The sequence below is a fragment of the Eretmochelys imbricata genome, chromosome 3 (genome assembly GCF_965152235.1).
Source record: "Eretmochelys imbricata isolate rEreImb1 chromosome 3, rEreImb1.hap1, whole genome shotgun sequence".
Lineage (NCBI taxonomy): Eukaryota > Metazoa > Chordata > Testudines > Cheloniidae > Eretmochelys > Eretmochelys imbricata.
The window spans coordinates 84,478,924-84,500,119 of NC_135574.1; the positions used below are offsets into that span (position 1 = coordinate 84,478,924).

General features: G+C 40.6%; 1 protein-coding gene across 1 annotated transcript in view; it reads right to left on the bottom strand.

The window, feature by feature from the left end:
- Positions 1-19,090, bottom strand: part of WASF1 (WASP family member 1) — a 59,375-nt gene extending 40,285 nt beyond the window's left edge. Inside the window, exon 1 of the mRNA XM_077811703.1 lies at positions 18,958-19,090. Coding sequence (XP_077667829.1) covers positions 18,958-19,090 — 133 coding nt within the window. The remainder of the gene's footprint in view (positions 1-18,957) is intronic.
- Positions 19,091-21,196: the final 2,106 nt, after the last annotated feature.

Below are 21,196 nucleotides of genomic sequence, written 5' to 3' on the forward strand. Positions count from 1 at the left end.
AAGAAGGTTGCTTCTATCTGCTACAGATGGGAAAAAACTAAAGAGGGACATCCAGGAAGTTCCTAATATATGAAGGCTTCATAAAAAAATAACAAACAGCCAAAATATTCAGCTCAGTGCTCAGTAATTATATTATTAACTTCTCAAGACAAAACTACTCTTCAGAATGGTACCATACCAGGTGCAAGTCAGCAAAATCCACAGGTCCAGTAAAGTTAGAAGTTTTGGCATATGTCATAAAAATAAAGGGAAGGGTAAAACACCTTTGAAATCCCTCCTGGCCAGGGGAAAGCTCCTCTCACCTGTAAAGGGTTAAGAAGCTAAAGGTAACCTCGCTGGCACCTGACCAAAATGACCAATGAGGAGACAAGATACTTTCAAAAGCTGGGAGGAGGGAGAGAAACAAAGGGTCTGTGTGTCTGTCTATAGTCTGTCTTTGTCGGGGATAGACCAGGAATGGAGTCTTAGAACTTTTAGTAAGTAATCTAGCTAGGTATGCGTTAGATTATGATTTCTTTAAATGGCTGAGAAAAGAATTGTGCTGAATAGAAGAACTATTTCTGTCTGTGTATCTTTTTTGTAACTTAAGGTTTTGCCTAGAGGGGTTCTCTATGTTTTTGAATCTAACTACCCTGTAAGATATCTACCATCCTGATTTTACAGGGGGGATTTCTTCATTTCTATTTACTGCTATTTTTATTAAAAGTCTTCTTGTAAGAAACTGAATGCTTTTTCATTGTTCTCAGATCCAAGGGTTTGGGTCTGTGATCACCTATGCAAATTGGTGAGGCTTTTTATCCAACATTTCCCAGGAAAGGGGGGGTGCAAGTGTTGGGAGGATTGTTCATTGTTCTTAAGATCCAAGGGTCTGGGTCTGTAGTCACCTAGGCAAATTGGTGAGGCTTTTTACCAAACCTTGTCCAGGAAGTGGGGTGCAAGGTTTTGGGAAGTATTTTGGGGGGAAGGACGCGTCCAAACAGCTCTTCCCCAGTAACCAGTATTAGTTTGGTGGTGGTAGCGGCCAGTCCAAGGACAACGGGTGGAATATTTTGTACCTTGGGGAAGTTTTGACCTAAGCTGGTAAAGATAAGCTTAGGAGGTTTTTCATGCAGGTCCCCACATCTGTACCCTAGAGTTCAGAGTGGGGGAGGAATCTTGACAGCATATCATCTTGATGAAATTTTACAGTAGACATTATCTGTAGATAGGACATTTTTCAGTTGCAGCATGGTTTTAAACTCAGGAGACCCAGGGCTTAGTGTAGTTAAAGTACTGTTGTTCCTGCTCTAAAGCACAAACCGTTGGCAAGCTGTCTCAACCTTTAGTGTGGACAGGTCAAATAGTGACTATATGTATTCATTTTCAACTTACTATCTTACAGTGCCCAAAACTATTTTACACACTTTACAGTATGCATAAATTGCCCCTCCCTCTAATTGTTTACAAATCTAATTTCACAAATGAGAGAGACAACAAAGCAGTGAAGTGTAGACGTAAGGACAAAGGAAAGGCCATAGCAATTACAAAGTTACTCAGCAAAGGCACATGCATTGTACCGTTGACATTTTTTTGTCAGCAGCTTTCCTAAATATGTAAAAATAAAAAATGTCTCTTTGTGGCCAAATCACTAGAAATTGGTCTGAAGAAGTGGAGGGTGGCAGCTTAGCAAACCAGTTTGGGAAGGAACCCCTCACTATGCAGGCCAAAAACAACTGCTAAATACAACTTGCCACATCATATGCACTTATGAACTTATCAACAAATAAAGTTTCAACTCTCAGAAAAAGGTACAGAAGAAAAATTGTTCAAACACTTATTCTTGCAGAGAACCAGCCATGTGGGGGAGAGAGGCTCTAAAGCTATTATATGCTTTCCTCAACAAAGTCTTATGTCTCAGAGTTCTCCACCCAGCCTTTTACTTGCTCCACAGCCTCAATTGTATACTGGTTCTGGTCCAAAAATGTATCAACTTCTGTTTTAGTTCCAGAAAGGTAATTATTTTTATCAGACATAATTCCCTAAATTGAGAACAGACCTTGTTTTTAATGTAGGTGTTACCTAATATTGTTACAAATTACATGTGATTCCTAAAACAAAGATTAGACAAAATATTCTAATGTTCTTTTCTTTGTGTAATTTGATAGGACTTTGGGTTTAGTCAATATCACTATTTCCCTTGCATAATCAGTCAGTGAGTTTCTCCTTTTCATGTGGGTGTTTTACACAGCTATAAGGGAGTTATTTTTTTTTTTAGATAGGAATATGTAACTGTAAAACAAAATTTTGCTGGACTACTCGATAGCAGGTGTAGTACCTGAGGCTGCTTTTAATTCAGTTTTTGAAACGGACTAGATTTCCAGCTGGCAACGTTACTTTCAGGATTTCAAAATCATCTTTCTCAAAATGAGTCAAAAGTTGTTAAGTCAATAAGGGGTACATTATTAACACAATTTCCATTAGTGGCTCTCCTCTTATTTTCTTAAGGAGTAATAACCACAATTTTCCATCTTACTGGTTCTGGGGGATTCACTAAACCAAATGATTCAAACTAGCATTTGGTAAAAATTCAACATTTTTGGTGCTGAACACCTATAGGCTGTCAGTTCTCCTTATTTGTGATTTTTATTTTTATTAAAAATATCCTCACTTTAGGATCCCCATCCCTTCAAGGGACAATTTTAGAAACAAAAAGATGCTTTCCACCAAACTCATTCTAGCACTGAGAGTCTCACGGCTTGCCTGTACAGAGACTTAGTGCGTGACAAGCTGGAGAGTCAATCTACCCTGCACTAGCCTGCTGTGCACTAAGTAGTTATGTGGACCCTGCTGCCATGCTCTAAAAGTTCAGTAATGAACAGATTCATTATTAGAAGTGATGATTTTGGACAACATCTGTTCACCAGGATCACTTGAAATCCTGAGGGGAAATATGCATTCAGCTTCTGTAGAAAGAGCAGCTCCAGACTACTAGTTATTGGGTTCTGATTATTTTGGGGCTTTTTTTTTTTCTTCTTCTCTATCTCAGTTCCCAAAAGGGTCTAAGGGCTTGATCCAAAGTCCTCTGAAGTCACTGAAAAGATTCCCATGGGTGTTTGGATCAGTTCCTTAGTTCTTATCATCTTAAAATCCTTAGGTTCAGCATGGAGTCTATTTAAACAGCAGTTTCAGAAGGAATACAGACCTATAAATACAAAGGAACAAGGAAGGGAAGGAAAAAATAATAGAGTTACATAGCAAGGTACAAAAGGTTAATTAAACAAAATATATATATCCATCGTAATAGAAATCCAGCACAAGTAAACCCTACAGAAAGAAACAAATTATGGCACATAAAATCTAACATAGAAATTAGAAGTGCTAAAAGATCTTTTAAAAGAGCAATTAACCAAAGACTATGAAGAAATAAAATATTATTTAATGATATCAGAAGCAAGAAGCCACCCTGGGGCAGAATTAGTGGGTCTGCCGGACTACTAGGGAACCATTAAGGAAGTAAGGAAATTGCTTAGAAGCTAAACGATTTCTTTGCATCAGACATCACCACAAAGGATGGTGAGGAGATATCTATTCTTTTCAAGTAACAAAGATGTGGCCGTGTCAGAGTGCAGTTTGTCAGAAGAGGTGGTGCTAGAGCAGACTGAGGAATTAAAGAAAAAACTCACCAGGACTGAATGGTATTCATCCAAAAATTCTGAAGAAACTTAAGAAAGAAATGAGCTGCTAACAAGGACTAGACATTATATGGATAGCAAGAATATGCATAATCACATTGGATAGGATTAAATTATGGATCTGCTGGTTGGAACTCCAAAATTAAGGTTGAGTTGAGTTTTGCATATAAAGGATATAATCTGTCATGCTTCAGAGCATAAAACAACCAAAGATTAGAAGGTTTTTCTATAATTGTCCAATATGGGGTTTCTTGCAGCGTCCTCTGAAACATCTGATATTGAATAGCATCAGAAATATGATACTGTATTAGAGGGACTGCTGGTGTGATTCAATGTGGCACTTCCTGTATCCTTATATTATACAATTCCAAGAAAACTGGCTACAGAAATGTTACAGTTTTTTTAAAAAGGGTCTCAAGTGAGGTTTCTGCTAAATTCTCTCAAGCTGCAGTACAGCCTCATCCTGTGGAGCTTTTAAAATGAGCTTTTAAAATAGTATATATTTTCAGTTTCTCTGACATTTTAAAAAATCTGAAATCTATGAAAAGCATCTCCTGACAAACCTATTAGGAACTAAGACTGGCAACGGGCTTATGTAGTTCTGCGTCCTGATTTCATTCAACCTATTTTTTTATTTAACGTCTAAGATAAAGGGGAAGCATATAGGTGTTTCACCTTAATCCCTGAAGCTTTGTGTGTTAATGTCTAATTTACTGAATTAGAAGCAGTCTGTCACAGGATTACTAATTACATTTGTTACTTTCAAAAATGGTAATACAGTGGATGGAAAGAAAGGAAACAATGATTATATTAAAACCTGGAAGAAATTATAATAAATCTTAAAATATACAGAGTAATCTAAAGTGATGATCAAACAAGAGTAAATTAGTGCAGATGTTTTATAGGTTGTACAGTATAATCTCTATGGCAACACAGAATCATAGAAATGTAGGGCAGGAAAGGACCACAAGAGGTCATCAAGTCCAACCCCCACATTGAGGCAGGACCTAAACCTAGACCATCCCTGACAGGTGTTTGTCCAACCTGTTCTTAAAAATCTCTAATGACAGGATTCCACAACCTCCCTTGGAAGCCTATTCCAGGATTTAACTACCCATATAGTTAGAAACTTCTTCCTAATGTCTAATCTAAATCTCCCTTGCTGCAGATTAAGCCAATTAATTCTTGTCCTACCTTCAGTGGGCATAGAGAACAATTGATCACCATCCTCTTTTTAAAAGCCTTTAACTTATTTGAAGACTTATCAGCTTCCCGCTCAATCTTCTTTTTTCAAGACTAAACATGCCTAATTATTTTTTAACCTTTTTTCATAGGTCAGGTTTTCTAAACCATTTATTATTTTTGTTACTCTCCTCTAGACTCTCTCCAAATTGCCCACATCATTTCTGAAGTGTGATGCCCCAAACTGGACACAGTAGTCGAGCATCCTCACCAGTGCGGAGTAGAATGGGCCAGTTATCTTCAATGTCTTGCATATGACACCCCTCTTAATCTGCCCCAGGATGATAGTAGCCTTTTTCACAACTACATCACATTGTTGGATTAATTTGTGATCCACTATAAACCCCAGAACCTTTTTCATTAGTAGTACTGCCTAGCTAGTTAATCCCCGTTTTGTAGTTGTGCATTTGATTTTTCCTTCCTAAGTGCAGAACTTTGCTCGTCTTCCTTGGATTTCATCTTGTTGATTTCAGACCAATTCTCTAATTTGTCATGGTCATTTTGAATTCTAAGTCTGCCCTTCAAAGTGTTTATAGCTGTCCCACTCAGCTTGGCATCCTCTTCAAATTTCATAAGCATACTCAACACTCCATTATCCAAGTCGTTAATAAAAATATTGAATGGTACCAGACCCAGACAGAATCCTGCAGGACCTTGGGTGGCAGATAGCATTTGTGCAAAATCAGGAAGGGGGTGGGGGATAATAGGCACCTATATCAGAGAAAGCCCCGAATATCAAGACAGTCCCTATAAAATTGGGACACCTGGTCAACCTAGTGGGACCCCACTAAATACATCTTTTGAGTTTGACAGCAAACCATTGATAACTATCATCTTTCAACCAGTTATGGCTCCTCTTTATAGTAATTTCATCTAGACCACATTTCCCTAGTTTTGCTTATGATAATGTCACGTGGGACTGTGACAGAAACCTTAGATGTCTATAGCTTCTCCCCATCCACTAGGCCAATAATCCTGTCAAAGAAGGAAACTAGGCTGGTTTGGCATGATTTGTTCTTGACAAATCCATGCTGCTATTACTTATCACCCTATTATCCTCTAGGTGCTTACAAATGCTTAATAATTTGTTCCAGTATTTTTCCAGGTATCCAAGTTAGGCTGATTGTTCTATAATTCCCCAGGTCCTCGTTGCTCCCCTTTTTAAAGACAGGTACTATGTTTGCCCTTCTCTAGTCCTCTAGGTCCTCACCAGTACTCCATGAGTTCCTGAAATAATTGCTAATGGTTCCAGGATTGCATCAGCTAGCGCCCTTAAGTAATTTAGGATGAACTTCATCAGGCCTTGCCAACTTGAATACATCAAACATACCTGAACATTCTTTAACCTATTATTTCCCTATTTTAGCTTGCGTTCCTTCCCCCTTGTTGTTAATCTTAGCTGAGTATCTGGTCACCATTAACCTTGAAGACTGAACGAAGCGTGTTAGACATTATGGACCAGACTCCAATTTTGAATCCACAATTTTGCCGTTACAATTAACTGCATGCAAAAGTAACAAAATTTAGATGTCACGCTCTGTAATCAAAACAGATAGGTGCTGAAATGTTCCCGTTAACTGTGGGCATATAACCAGGGGCTAAGTAGAGACCACTTAAAAATCTTAATAATATAGCTCAGAATCAATATGGTACAATAAACCTTTACTGATCATAGTGAAAACAAACTTCTTAAATGCAAAAAGAATTTTTTCACCTTAAAGGATTTTGCTCAAATTTCCAACAAAAACTCACCAGTGGGCAGAAACACTGAAGGCTTCTACCTCAGAAGTTAATATTTCAAAGCTATGAATGTATGAAAACAGGAAGTTACAATGGAAACTTTTTGCCTTTTTAATTACAGCATTCAGCACAAAAAAATACTGTAATACACCTAAACACTTATATTCACTTCTCTGAAAACACAGCACATCTAGGCACTCAGTGTAGAGCAGTGTATACAATGATGTAATTTTGCTACAACACATGTTCAACAAGTGCCAGGATGTTTAAACAGTTCTTTCCATAAATATTAGCATTAGTCAGCATATGAAAAGTTTAAAAATTAATAGATAAACTTGATTTTAAAGCAGAGTTCATTTTCAGGTATTTGAGGTGTTAACAGTAAAAATGTAATGTTAAAAACATTACAAATTTGAGTTTTGACCCGATGGTGTTACTTTAGCTACCATAGTGGATCACCTGTCTAACCGATCTTGGGGCAGAACTTACCTAAAGTGCTACCTTTTGGACTTTTTAAATTCCTATTGAAGTGGCAAAGGGATCTCTCCATCAGATGGGGAGATGAGAGAAGAATGGAAGTAGAGAGCTGGATTTCTCATGTGGCATATGGTCACTGTATACAAAGGACAGCTCAGTTAAAAGAAAGGTAAGCCTGACTGGCAGTTGTGAAAGAAACACAGAGGTTGCATCTACATAGGAAAATTGGATACACACTTTCTAACAATGGTGCAGCTACACAAGTAATAGCAGCTGTGTGTCATGCATGCTGAAAATGCCTGAGCCTGGTTTCCGGTAACCTTGCACCACTGGTAATGTCAGTGCAGCTGCACCATTGCTGGAAAGTGGATATGCAATTTTCTTGTATAGATGCAATCAGAAAGCAAGAAATACAGAGAAGAGTGCTTAGGAAGCTGAAACAACAGCTGCTGGTGTCCGGAGAACTACTGTTGCTAAGGTAGTAAGAAGAGCTGCCAAATGATAGATTCTTTTACCAAGTTACAGAAGACAAGAAAAAGAGCGAGCGAGAGAGAGTGCAAGAAATAGGCAGAAAAAGAAACATTACTTAATGGCAATTCTGTATGTTGCAGTTACATCTTCCCCCATTATACATACACACACAGAGTGATACATCTCCATAAACCAGGGAGATGTCACTCAGAGTAGACATATAGATATTTTTGCCCTCCCACTTCCATTTCTTCCTGATGCCAAGAAATTTTCCAAGCTAATCAATTAAAACCAGCTACCCAAATGAACCACACAGGGGACTGGGAATTTTTATGGGGGAAGATGACAACTATGGCAAATAGAACACTGGTAAATAACTTCAACTTATAATGCTTTTCCTCTCATCCTATACATTATTGTATATACCCATGAGGAAACCATTTCTGTAATCCGTGAACTAGGTTGAATCACAAGAAAACAACCCAAAGAAATTGTGTGGTTCCAAATGATAAAATAAAACAAGCACCCCAAAATCTAAAGACAAGTTCTTAAAGTGTGAGAGCCAATTCAGGTAAGCCTCTTGTATCTAGGAACTAATTCTAGATTAACGAAATCAACATCCCTAAAAAAATGTAAATAAGGATAATTTTTACCCAAACAAAAGACACACTAAACACACTAAAAAAAACACACTAAAACTTATTAGTTCTCCAACTCAATCTGACAGAAGAAAAGGCCAGCTAAAAAAGTTTATTTAAAAGTTAAAACACTTGCTAAACACTAAAGATGTTAAATGAGGGCCCAAGGGACTAGTATCATCAAAACCAAGTTTTCAGAGCATAAAGGCCCCAAATAGCCCAGTGGGCTCATAAATAAGATCTGTTTTACAGACTTCCGTAGTGGAGGGAAAAAACACAGAAGGTTGATGCTTAGACTCAAAGATGTCAAAACCAAGGCATCTCTTTAATTGATCAGCTAATTCATTCAAATTATATGCAAAGAACCATGGTCCATCTCAATGCAAACTAAACCTATTTCCCCAATACCTCACTGACTTGAGGCCTACAATCAAGTGGAAACTCACCCTACAGTTCCCAAGCAGATTTCTACAAAATATCATTCTTCCACGGATCACCTGTGCAACTGTAGGATACAGTACTTGTACTGAGACACAAGGACCAGAGTAAACTGCATAGATCATAATATGCTAACTATAAGGTTGTCTGCTCAACATCATAATTAAGAGAAAACGTAAAGATCTTTGACTTGAACAGCACTGTACACAAGGTCTCAGGGGAGTACCTCCTAAGCTGGTCTGTCTTCTGGGTCAGTTCATATCCTCATAATTCCCCAAAATGGAAAGCCAAAATACTTTCAAAAATCCAGTAAGCAATATCACTGGGACTAATATTAATATTTAAACCCGGCCTTCCTACAATGTTTTATGAGAATACTTAAACAAGGTCCTGCCTCCAGGAGCTTACCCCAGCTTACAGTTGTATTCAAACACACACGATATAAAGGTAAAAAGAAATAGGTGCACAGTCTATGAAGATCAACAGAGAAAGACTTCATGAAAAAGCCGTGACGAAGCAGAAGGAGGCAGCACCAGCAGCAGGATCTTTCAGTACATAACACCACATCAGCAGGAGGTACTCTTTGAAGGGGAACTACACTAGCACATTCCACTGGTGGAGCCACCTCTAGTCTTATGGAACCCAAACTGGATAACATAGTCAAAGCCTCCCTTATGGTCATGCAATGAAAATGTGCCCATGCACAAGTGTATTCAGACTACTAACATATAGTAATTTTATGAAAAACATTAACAAATGGAGCCCCACAATACACTGTGAGATAGAAAAGTAGTATTTACAGATGAGGAAACAGATGCCACAGGACTAGCTTTCCCACTGCTCCGGAGCGAGTTAATGGAAGAGCTGGGATTTGAACTCAAGAGTTCCTGGTTCCCAGTCATTTACTTAAGGCTCACTAGCCAATGAAGCCTGTCAGGCTAATGTAACCATCTTAGCTGCACATTGCATAAGCTGCTAAGGATCCAAAGTAAAATAATAATTGTTTTTAATAATTTTATTTTACACAGATGCAGGATGGCATTTACCTTTCTTTAAGGAAAATATTTTGAGAACTAAATGGGTTACACAGTCTTCCTTTAAATAGAAGATATGAAAAAGACACAAAATAGGTGTTATCGCACATTTGTCCACAGAGATTCAGTGGGCAATTGTATTCTCTATGTACATACACAAAAAGCAGAAGTGGATCACCAAAAAGCCTCCACTAGCTGTTCAGTGGCTTGCTGTTATACCACAACATGTATCATGGACATTACCTTTCCGATGACAATATGTGAGAAAGATAAAGAAAGATCTATAGTTTGCTACCCATTGCTCCTACAACTGCTGGGACATCAGCCAAATTATTTTTGGAAATATCATTATAATAATTTCTGGATTTTTATGTGACAGGAGAACCGCCTGCTAGAGACAAACTGACATGTGGTCTGGTTCATGGCAGGATTTTGTGTACTGAAAACTTGTGATAATATGCTGCACAAATTTATCCTGGGCTTTTTGTTTTGTTTGCTGCTTGCCATTAGCATTACTAACATCACTGCAGTGACTAATTTGCTAGAGCAAACAGGGCTCTAGCCCTGTTTCAGTTTCTTTTGAGAATAGCCCCAAGCAGAGAATTACATACATATCATCCTAATTTCTCAATTGGTGCTGTTTTTCTCTCTTCTTATTTCCAATTTTTTCAATAAAAATGCTTTATTAAAACCAACAGGACAACAGATTTGCTCTCGTGTTATAATGTCATCATACACATCTTGTATCTTATCTTTATTTAGCTATATGTCTCTTTGCTTCCTTTGTAATATCTATATGAACTCAGAACAAAACTATACATAAATTATCTAACCAAAACCACAATACACATCAGTTTCATTTAAAGTACTGAAATCTTGAATTTCATAATAGAGTTTCTTGTCTCTGCAATGTCTCTCTCAGCATCCAGAACATGTAGTCTGCCCTCAAGAGTGGAAGAAAAATATGGGTAGTCAGTCAACAGGACCATGGGCTCCTTTACATGGAAGTATAAAGCACTTACTCCTGGGGAAATTCTGTGCCACTGCGCACATGCAGAATTCATACTCAGTGCAGAATTTTTTTCCCCACAGAAAATACATTCTGCCAGAGAAGTGCTGCAGTTCTGTCCTTCACCCACCAGGAGCTGCTGTGGCACCAGAACAGCCAGCAGCCGGCTGCGTTCATCAGAGCACCATGTCTGCCGGAGCCACGTTAGGACAGACAGAGTGGGGCACACAGGGCTGCTGGGGGGGAGGTGAGGGGGACACAGACTAGGGTTCAGAAGGGCTAGTTGGGGGAACAGACTGGGGCACGGGCTCAGGAGCTAGTGGGGTGACAGCACTGAGCCAGGGGTTGAATGGGAAGGGTGCTGCAAGGCCACATGCGGACAGGGGGGTGCAGGGACACATGGGGATGGGGCAGATGTACCTGACTGAATAGGAGAGGCTTGGGGTCAGCCAGGGTCTGCATGGGGGAGGGTTCCCAACTCCCTAACAATCCCTCCTCTCTCCCTGCCCCAAAATCTGTTCCGTATGTCTCCCACCCACATCCAAAAACCCTCCAAGTTCATGCTCAGGCTCCTTCCCTCTCCCTCAGCTCTTCTGTTACCCCAACTCCCCCAGGCCTTTGCACTGCTTCTGAGGGGTGCAGAAAATATTTTTCTGTATTGTTGCTTAAATGAATTACTCAAAGTTCTGTATTAATATGCCTAGTAAGGAATCTATTTAAAAAAAATATTACGTGAATTTTTTTTGTCTGTACTGTTACAGACATACTTGCTGACAGATATTTTAAAATAAATTACCAAAATAATTGAAACTGGTGTGATTATATTGTGTTATTTTGACAAATAAAATAAGCAGAATTTTAAAATATTGTGTGCTGAAGTTTTAATTTTTTTGGTACAGAATTTTTAAATTTTTTTGGTGCAGAAGTCCCCCAAGAATAAGCCATATAGGAAGGAACTCCAAAGGCAACTGTAAAACCAATTTGCTAGGGAAACATAGTAAAAACAGGGTTTCAATAACTAGAGAGTTTACGCCTTCAACATACTGAACTGAGGTTATAATGACTAAAAGAGCAACTTTCACCATCAACAGATGCAGGGAGAGTTTTCATGCATGTACTCACAGACTGAATAATAGAAGGCAAGTACTACTGAAGGATGATGTTCTGAAAACTGGTCTCTTTAAGGACTTGAAAAACTTGGAGCCATCAAACTTCAGAATGCAGTTATGGATAAAACCTGAATTCAAAGGCAGGAAGTGAATATGGCTAAATTTATCTCAAAGATTTGTTGTAGTGAACAACTGGTGAATGTGATACCTCTTAATGCACCCCCAACAGAAAAGGTCATACATAATCTTCATTAAGCTTCTTGGTTGAGGGACTGTAACTACTTAGACAATGCATTTATAGCCTCGGGGGAGAAGCCTTCTTCTGTAACTGCTTTGTTCATCTTCCAGACCAGGGGGCTTAGTGGGATTGGACTGAGGAAGAGAACTGGCCTCTGGAGAAGTATATCAGGACAGCCTGAGAGGCCCATGTATGTTCCATAGGAGGGTCAAGGAGCTTGAAGGTCAGGGCATCTGAGCCCATCTGAGAGTAAAAAGGATGGAAACTGCCCTGTCCACTTGGAATTTGCATAGTATCCATGGAATCAAAGGCAGCAGGGGCAACATATAACCAAATTCCTTCCCCCAGTGTCAGCTGAAGGCACCCAAACCAAGGGATCTATGGTCCAAAATCATAATCAAGGAACCTTGGCATAGGATCTGCAGGCAAACTGATACACCAAGGGAGTTGGAAAGACTTTGAAAAGGTACCAGAGTGGGTGTTAAAGAATCTTGAGAAATCTTCATGATGGCACAATTACGGAGACTTACAGTCTTGGTAGCTAAATGGGGAGTGCTGTGGAAGATCAACTATAAGAGCACTCCAGATAGCCTTCTGAACAAAGAGTAGGGAGTGTAGAAAAGAAAGGCACAAAAGAAAATTTGTGGGAAACCTGCCAGTGAAAATGGAGACGGGGAGTGATTAACCTCACCCAGTGGCCTGAAAGGAATACAAAAGCTCTTAATTAACTAACAGAGACCTGAACTCCTGTCCAAGGCAGAAAATCTGAGCTGCTGGCTGCCACTAAAGGTCAAAGGAAAGAAGATGAACCCCCTACCAGTGACCAAGAGACAACGAGAAGCTCTAATTGAATCAACAGACAGAGTGAACCTGGGTCAGAGCAGAAAATCAGAGGGACAGCCCACCACTGATTAGGGGAGTGGGCATCCAGTGACTGAGAAACAAACAGAAATTTCTATTCACCAGAAAGTCCTGGAATCCTGGCTCCTACATCCACAGCTGGTGAGGGAAGACACAAAGTCAATTGCAGGGAAGGGAGAAACAGAGTAGGAGCATCTGAGGAGCTAGAGGCAGCTAACACGTCCGGCTTTGCGAAATGATTGCTGAACTGCATCATACACTCATGTTTTAATCCCCAAGGAAAGACTAGACCGGAGCATTGTATTCATGGTTGCTGAGACACAACTGAAAGCAGACAGGATCTCACAGTATGCATGTTGTGCTGCAGGCTAGCATCAGCACTTAATGCTACTAAGAGCCATCTTCAGTACAGACCTGCCAGTTAGGGTCAAGATAGAGGAATTTTAGAAGACAGGAAATGTGGGAGACAACCATTGCCCCCAGTTCACTGGGTCCTTGGCACATGAAGGGTCCATGTTATGCTTTTCTTTGGATTTCTTAAGGGGGGGTCCTATTTTTCATCCTGAGGAGAAGGCAGTTGCCCTGGGAGGTTTTCACTAGGAAAAAAAAAAGGATACATAGGCTGGCAGTCCACACATCAACTATCCAACAGACAGCAAAAAGGGAAATCCTATATAGGGGTTGAGCCATTGTGTTGTGGGACAACAAAGACCTGCATCCAACTACCAAGGAGGGGATGAAGAGAGGGAAGAAAAAGGGCTCCAAACAGGAGTATTACAATTGGCACTGGGAAACAAGAGAGAGCAGAAGCAGCTGAAGGGGCCACCTGCGTTAGGCTGTAATGACTGAATGGAATCTGAAGTAGAAGCAGCACTGAACTCAAAAACAACACTTGAATTCAACCCACCACAGACCAGTAGGCTGGAATCAAATCCATGCAGGAAGAGAGAATAAGGGTCTGAAAAGCAAAGCCATGTTCCTTCTGAAGAAGAGCAGCTTGCAGGATCATCTGAAGGGTTCTCTCTGATAGTCTACCTGCCACATGGGCCTGCATAATCAGGATAGCAATGTCTGGTGGATGCTCTTCAAGCTTCTTTTTGGCACTGGGAACATGCACAGTCTAAGATCACCAGACAGTACTCTGTTTGGCCTTCTTAGTTGGGTCCTTCCTGTTCTTATCTCTCTTCTTCCTCTTCTTTTTCTTGAAGTTGTCCTTGCTCTTCTCTTCTAATCTCCTTGAGGAAGAGCTAGAGCAATGGTCTCCAACATCTTTATGCCCAAGTTCACTTTTTGAATGTAAGGGCAACCCAGGATCTACCTTGCCCCTTCCCTGAGGCAACGCCCCATCCCCAAAGCCCCGCCCACTCCATCCCCCCTCTCTCTGTCCCTTGCTCTCCCCCACCCTCATTCACTTTCACTGGGCTGGGGTAGGGGGTTGGCAGGGGGTGTGGGCTCTGGGATGAGGGGTTCGCAGTGTGGAAGAGGGATCTGGGGTGAGCCTGGGGCAGGGGGTTGGGGTGCAGGAGGGGGTGTGAGGTGCTGGCTCTGGAGTGGAGACCAGGGCTGAGGCTGGGATGCAGGAGGAGGTATGGGGTGCTGGCTCTAAGAGGGTGGTCAGAGCTGGGGCAGGGGGTTGGGGTGCAGGAGGGGTTATGGGGTGCTGCTGGCTCTGTGAGGGGGGTCAAGGTTGGGGTAGGGGCTTGGGGTTCAGGAAGGGAAATGGGGTGCTGGCTCTGGGAGGGGCAGCCTCCCACTGGGAGGCACTTACCTCTGTCAGTGACACAGCGAGGCTAAGACAGGCTCCCTGCCTGCCACGGCCCCATGCCACTCCCAGAGGGGCCCAACACCCCCCTGTGGATCCCAGGGGGAGCGGGGGCACGTGGCTCTTTGCGCTGCCCCTCTCTGTAGGCACCATCCCCAAAGCTCCCATTGGCCACAGTTCCCCGTTCCTGGCCAATGGGAGCTGCGGGGGCAGTGCTTGCAGGCAGGAGCAGCGGGTGGACACCCCTGCCCCTGCCCCCAGGGGCCACAGAGGTGTGCTGGCCGCTTCCAGGAGTGGCATGGGGTCGCGGCAGGCAGAGAGCCTGCCTTAGTGGTAGGCAGCCCCACTGTGCCACCTCGGCCAGAGATCATGATCGACTGGGAGAGTCCCCAGGATCGATCAGTTGATCGCGATCTACGGGTTGGTGACCACTGTGCTAGAGGTAAAAGAGCTGCATTTAAGAGCCGAGGCTCTATACTGCTAGGAGAGAAAGCAAAGCACACTGAAAGGTCTAAGGTAAGGGAAGTGGAGTTTGCTTTATATATCCTTGGATTTTCCCTAGTCTTTGCCTCCTTGCTTCCTGGTAGAATCAGACTGGTTGTCTGGAATCCTCCTCAAAAAGGGAGAAAAAGGAGTACAGATAGCAAACATTTTACTTTTTAAAAGCCACAACAAGACTGAATAGAAATCATCAGCCCCATTACTGTCTGTCATATTACTGTGCAACCAAAGGCCAAATTAGAAAAGTGGAAAAAACAGATACACTTTCAAAAGCATTTAATATTTCAATGAAATTAAAATGTACCTCAGGTTCAATGATCGTGATGGAGCTGAAAGCCCTTTATCCTTTTGAGAATATGAATATATATATATATATATGCCTTCTTTAGCATTCATTGGGCTGGCAGTCTGGAAAATGTTAGTGTCCTAGTGGTTAAAAAGCACTTACAATACTGGCAGTTCAAACTAGCGTCATATTGGTTCACTTGACAGCCCTTTAACTTTGCTATAGCTCCAGGGAAAAAACAGCCTTTTCAGAAAGACTCCTGTAGGGTTCTAAACCTTGTGAAGTATTCATTCATTTAAAATAAATATAGAAAAAATATTTGAGAGTGCAAAAAAAATCTTCATTGCTTATTATCTTTAATGCTATTTATTCCTCTGCCTTTAATTATACTACAAAGTAGTAATTCAAAGTAGTTATATTATAATTACATTTTAGAAATTACACATACTTTACAAAACAACAATATTTTTCCTTAATCATAGAAATGTAGGGATGGAAGTGACCTCAACAGATAATGTATTCCATCCTGTGGCACTGAGCCATGAACCCCTGACATGTGTTTGTCTAATCTGATGGTAATTCCATAACCTCCTTTGGTAGCTTATTACAAAACTTAAGTGTCAGTATATCTGGAAAGATTTCCTTAATACTTTACCTAAATCTCCTGTGCTACAGATTAAGCCAATTAATTCTTGTCCGATCTTCTGTGGACATAGAGAACAATCGATCACCACTCTCCTTATAACAGCCCTTAATATATATGAAGATTGTTATCAGGTCTCCCCCTCAGTCATCTTTTTTCAAGACTAAATGTGCCCATTTTTCTAACGTCTCCTCATGATCGGGTTTTCTAAACCATTTATCATTTTTGTTGCTCTCCTCTAGATTCTCTCCAATTTATCCATATTTGTCTTAAAGTGTGGACACAGTACTCCAGCTGAGGCCTCACCAGCACCAAGCAGAGTGGGACAATCACCTCCCATGTCTTACATATGACACTCCTGTTAATACACCCCAGAAAGACATTAGCCTTTTTCATAACTGCATCACACTGTTGGCTCATATTCAATTTGTGATCCACTATAACCCCAAGATCCTTTTCATCAGTGCTACTGCCTAGCCAGTTATTCCCCATTTTGTAGTTGTGTTTTTGATTTTTTCTTCCTAGGTGCAGTACTTTGCACTTCTCGTTCTTGAATTTTATTTTGCAGGTTTCAGACCAATTCTCCAATTTGTCAAGTCATTTTGCGGAATTCTAATACTGTCCTCCAAAGTGCTTGCAACCTCTTCCAGCATGGTGTCACCTGTAATTTTTATAAGCGTACTCTCTACTCCATTATACAAGTCACTAATGAAAATACTGAACTGCTCTTGACCCAAGATGGACCCCGGTGGGGTCCCACTAGATGAATTCTCTCAGTTTGACAGCAAATCATTGATAACTACTCTGAGTATGGTTTTTCAAGCAGTTGTGCACCCACTTTAGAATAATTTCATCTAGATCACATTTCCCTAGTTTGCTTATGAGCATATCATGTGGGACTGTGTCAAAAGCCTTATTAAAAAGGAGATACAGCTACTGCTTTCCCCCAGCCGCTAGGCCAGTAACCTCGTAAAAGAAGAAAATTAGGCTGGTTTAGCAGGATTTGTTCTTGACAAATCCACGTTAGCTATTACTTATTACCCTATTATCCTCTAAATGCTCACAAATGGATTGTTTAATGATTTGTTCCAGTATCTTTCCAGGTATTGAAGGTAGGCTGACTAGTCTATCATTCCCCAGGTCCTCTTTGTTGCCTTTTTAAAGATAGGTACTATGTTTGCCCATCTCCACTTCTCTGGGACCCCGCCCATCCTCTGAGAGTTCTCGAAGATAATCACTAACAGTTCCTAGATTGCTTTGGCTAGTTCCTTAAGTACCCTTAAGTGAATTCTGAACCAAACTAGGCATTGAACACCTCAGCCTTCTTGATATCATCCATTATTAGCTCTCCTTTCCCGCTAAGTAGTGGACCAACACTTCCCTTTGTCTTTCTCTTAATGTATTTATAGACCTTCTTCTTGCTTGTTATTGTAACGCGGACAGACCCTGGTCGTTGGCAGGCGGGATCGAACCGGGGACCTCTGGAGCTTAGTGCATGAGCCTCTACAGCATAAGCCAAAAGCCAACTGTCTGTTAGCCAAGGCTGTTGAGCAGACTCATTTAACTCTCCGTCTAAGTGGTCTCAGTGCCACTAGAAGGGACAGAACACCACACCCAGGTGTGTGGGCTACATTATGTCCTTTGCTAGGTGTAACTCATCTTGTGTCTTAGCTTTTCTCATTTTGTCCCTACATGCTTGTATTATTCTATTGTACTCAACTGTAGCAATTTGTTCATGTTTCCACTTTTGGTAGGATTCCTTTTTGACTTTCAGGTTATTAAAGAGCTTCTAATGGAGTCATAGTAGCTTCTTAGTTTTCTTTCTATCTTTCCTTCACATAAGATTAGTTTGTGGTTGTGCCTTTAATATTATCTCTTTGAGAATCTGCCAGCTCTCCTGAACTTCTTTCTTAACAATCACAACATAATCCAGAGTGTATGTTGTGTAATACTGTTATAATTAGGTGACTGATGGCACTTACTGTGAGCTTCAAGCCTAACAAACCATACATTAAGACCATATCATAGTTACACTTTAACATAAATCCAATTATGTCCTATTACTTACTCAAAAATTGCATTTGGTTAACCAATAATGACTTATATGGCTAGAAGGCCATGTCTTACTGTTATCTTTGACTAACTGTAGCTGAACACCTTTGAGGGTTGTTACTGGGAAAGATCCTTTTTTAGCCTAATCTTGCTCTCACTGAAGTCAATGATAAAATAATCACTGACTACAATAGGATCAGTTATGAGGGTCCATGATAACTCCTATGCCTTCCTTATTCTTGATATCAAGTTTCCAGAAATTTTTGCCCCTTGAAGGGACAGAATTCCCAGTAGGAGGGGGAAAACAAGTATAAAGTGGAAATCAATAAGTGGGAGGGAATGATGAAAGGTGGTTGGGATGATAGAGGCAGAAGAAACAGCTCCTCCACACACGGCTGCTATATCTTCAAGCATGCTAACTGTGCTGTTCACGTCTGATGCTAACTTTACTGTTCATTCAATCAGTAATGTTAAGGCAGAGACATTGATGTTGTAAATTTGGAAAAACCAAAAGTGTTCTTGCCTGTTATCTACCTGTTTTGTGGAGGCTTACGTCTCCACAACTGTCAGTCAGCACCTTTCAGGAGCACTAAATTAATTTACAAGATAACAAAAGAAAACAAAAGGTTCAGAGCAGTTTGTGTAATACAAGGTTGATCAAGAAATAAGGCTTTTTTGTTTCATTTTAAATTTGAAAATGTGGTTCTGTTTCATCTATAAAAACTGTAAGCAAATGACATTTTAGTTTAAAATGAATTGTAAAGTTAATAGCACAATGTACTTACTTAGACTACTCAGTTGTCTAATTATATTTGCCAAGGAAATATTGGTGACACATTCCAGTTCATTCTTGATGCCTCTGGGCAGTGCTGTGTGACACAGGTGCCTGGGGTCTATGTTTCTTTTCACTAATGGCATTTTGAGATATCAGAGGGCTAGCACACCTGTGAAGAAATTAAACAGAAGCATTATTATAGTTTTCCTTAATTATTTTGGTTCAGATCATTACATCCAATCAAGTCATTAACACTGGCAAGATTAAAATACCTTCACATTTAGGTGAAGAAGGGATTTCTTTGGCCTGAAAGGTTAGTTACATGAACCTGTATATGAGCCTGATTTTCAAACTTGTGAACTTTTATCTGACTACTGTGTCAATGATACTATGAACATTTTCAAAAAGAAAAGGAGTACTTGTGGCACCTTAGAGACTAGACTTAGAGACCTTTACTTTTTGCGAATACAGACTAACACGGCTGCTACTCTGAAACCTATGAACATTTTGTTACTATTCATGTTTTTCTGAAAAAGATGGAAAACCCTCTTTCGTACTGTAATTGTATCTTTCTCGACACACTAGTTCCTTACGCGATCCCAGGCAAAATCCAATGGGAAAATCCTCTTGATTTATGGGAGGAAGTCATACTCCCCTTTTCAAATCAGAGTGGTGGCTGTGTTAGCCTGTATCAGCAAAAATCACAGTGGAGTGAACTGACCTCATTAGCACTGACCCCCCGCACTTGGTAAGGCAACTCCGATCTTTTCATGTGCTGTACTATTTATACTGCTTACTGTATTTTTTACTCCATGCATCTGATTAAGTGGATTTTAGCCCTTGAAAGCTTATGCCCAAATAAATTTGTTAGTCTTTAAGGTGCCACAAGGACTCCTCATTGTTTTCTCAAATCAAACTCCCTTCCTATTGAGACAGACACAGCGCTCATATCATTCAGTCTGGAAGACAGGTATGAGAAGCAAACTTCTGAATTGCTGACTCCGTTGGGAAACTTGAAGTTAAGTTAAAAAAAATTAAGCATTGTATTTTAAACCCTAAATCAGAACTTTGTAATTTTTACATGCATTTTGCATTATGTCTACAACAGTCTCATAACGCTGTTTTAAATTAAAACTATTTACAACTGTAATTCTATTTTTGTTTGGGAATTTCTTGAAAATTTGGGGCAATTCCGCCCCCCCCCCCCCCTTAATGAATGAAAACTTGATATAGAAGGAGTCACTACAATTTGGAGAAAAAAAGTTCCAGTTTATGAGGGAATCAGACCCCTTACTGAATGATTAGCTGCACTGGGCACTTGCAAAATTGCAACAAAAAAGAAATTTTACAGCCGAACCTGCCCACTTGCTGAGGCAACTGAGAGAAAGGCAAGAAAACCTGCCCTGCCAAGGACAATCTGGCAGAGAAGAAAAAATTCCTTTGAAGCCACAAAAAGATGATTAGGCATAACTACAACAAGGCCTCAAAACCCAGTCCTTCTCTGATCCCCAAGGGTGTTTTACTTCTTGGCAGGTGGAAGACTTTATAAGCCCCTCCTGTTGGGTATGCTGAAGTCAACAGGCTCCCCTCCCTTCATCAAGCCCATGAGGAGGTAGAAGGCCCATGAGTAAGGGAAGGGTGTGTGTACAATCCTTAAAGGGGCAAAGGGTTTTCTTTTCTATGTCAGCCCACACAAAGCCTCACACCTCTGAGGCTGTGGGCGAGGCAGGGGGTGGTACAGGTCTACACGGAGGATTATGTGGAACTGATCTATCCCATGTTCTTTATAGAGACCTGGTGGACAGGTCTCTCACCAATGCCAGTGTGCAAAGGGAATGGGACCAGGTTCTGCCTCCTCCCCACCCCATTTGGAGTAGTGTTTACCCTGAGCTTCCTCAAATACAGAGACTGGGATTGTGACTGACCCTTATATGTGATGCCTGGAGAAAGAAGGCTCCTTGAAAACTCCTCTGCCACCTTCATATTGCATAAAGGCTAGTCACAATGTGATCCGTTATGTATTGAGTTGATAGTCTTTAAGTGCTATGCTTTCATTACAATAGCTATTAAATTCTGACAGATATCACCAATTTTTTTAAGCAGTGAAAATGCGTTGGATCTGATTTTTCCTTGTTTAATTCCTACCCCACGGTATAATGGCACTGGTGAAAAAAGTGAACACATTTTAAAAAGTACCAATTTAATGCGATTTGAATGAACTACCTTTGAAAAGCGAGATAGTTACTTAA